Genomic DNA, 1,098 nt, shown 5'->3' on the forward strand with positions numbered 1-1,098 from the left:
CGTGCTGGCATGGCCAAAGAGCTGCATAAGTTACCTCCCATTGTATGAACTCTGATTTGCTGAAACTCTTGTTTCAATCCCAAATGCCTTTATAGCTCTCCCCTTCTGAGACTAGGTTAATGCACGTTCCCTAGAGCTTACACAAGCTTCTGGTGGCTTCCAAGAGCAATGCAAAATCCAGGTTGTAATGCATTTCACAGCCGTGCTGTAACGAGGACTACGTTTAATGGGAATAGCTGTGGGATTAGGCTTTTCAAGCAGAAGCAAAACTCAGCATTATTATTATTCCTCCCACCAACCAGACAGTGGAATTGCTTAGTATGATACCCTAGGGTATAACTAGGACTAATGGAATGATACTAAGAAAAGGAACATTTCGTCTCAGTCAGGAAATTCCTGATGGGGAGATGTATTAGGCAGCCTCCTTGCGGAAGCAGGGGAGACCTGGTTGCTTGAGAGTTTTAAAACAAAACTGGACAAAACGCTAGAAAACGTGCTGTAGAGAGAGGAGCAAGTTGCCTCCAAGTTAATCAACAGCTCCCTAGTATGTAAATGAACTCATGTCACTCATGAGTTAGCTCTGAGGTCACAATCTTCTACCCTCAACCACTGCACTTAAACAAGGGCTTCTAGGGATGGGATGGAGGAAGATGGCATGAAGGACTCCCTCTTGCTACCATCGAATTGCAGCTGCTATCTTCCCTGCTTAGCTCTGATGGCAAACTGCATCCACTCACTGAAGAGGATAGCCGCTCTGAGCAATGGAGAGACTCTTCCAATGACCACGGACATGCTGAGGAGTTCACAAATGGAGATGAATTGCCCTCCCACTGGACATCTCATCTCCACCCTGGCGTCCGCCATGTGCAGCCAGCACGCGGCAGACGTGGAAAAGCTGCGGCGAGAACTAAAAATCGTGCAGACAGACATGCAGGATTTCAAGCAAGAAGTCAGCGGGGTGCTCCATCAAGTGAAGACCACACTCAACTACCTGACGGAGGTGGTAACAAGGCTCGAAACCAGCAGCCACCACATGGATCAAAGGCTGAGGGAAGAAGAAGACCGAGGCATAGTGCGAAGCAAGGTGCTTGCATTCCT

At 48.0% G+C, this 1,098-nt stretch overlaps 1 protein-coding gene across 1 annotated transcript in view; it reads left to right on the top strand.

The window, feature by feature from the left end:
* The first annotated feature begins 640 nt into the window (after window positions 1–640).
* CCDC182 (coiled-coil domain containing 182) overlaps window positions 641–1,098 on the top strand; it is a 591-nt gene continuing 133 nt past the window's right edge. Inside the window, exon 1 of the mRNA XM_006016139.2 lies at window positions 641–1,098. This exon is cut by the window's right edge and continues 133 nt beyond it. Coding sequence (XP_006016201.2) covers window positions 641–1,098 — 458 coding nt within the window.

Source organism: Alligator sinensis, unplaced genomic scaffold (assembly GCF_000455745.1).
Source record: "Alligator sinensis unplaced genomic scaffold, ASM45574v1 scaffold118_1, whole genome shotgun sequence".
NCBI lineage: Eukaryota > Metazoa > Chordata > Crocodylia > Alligatoridae > Alligator > Alligator sinensis.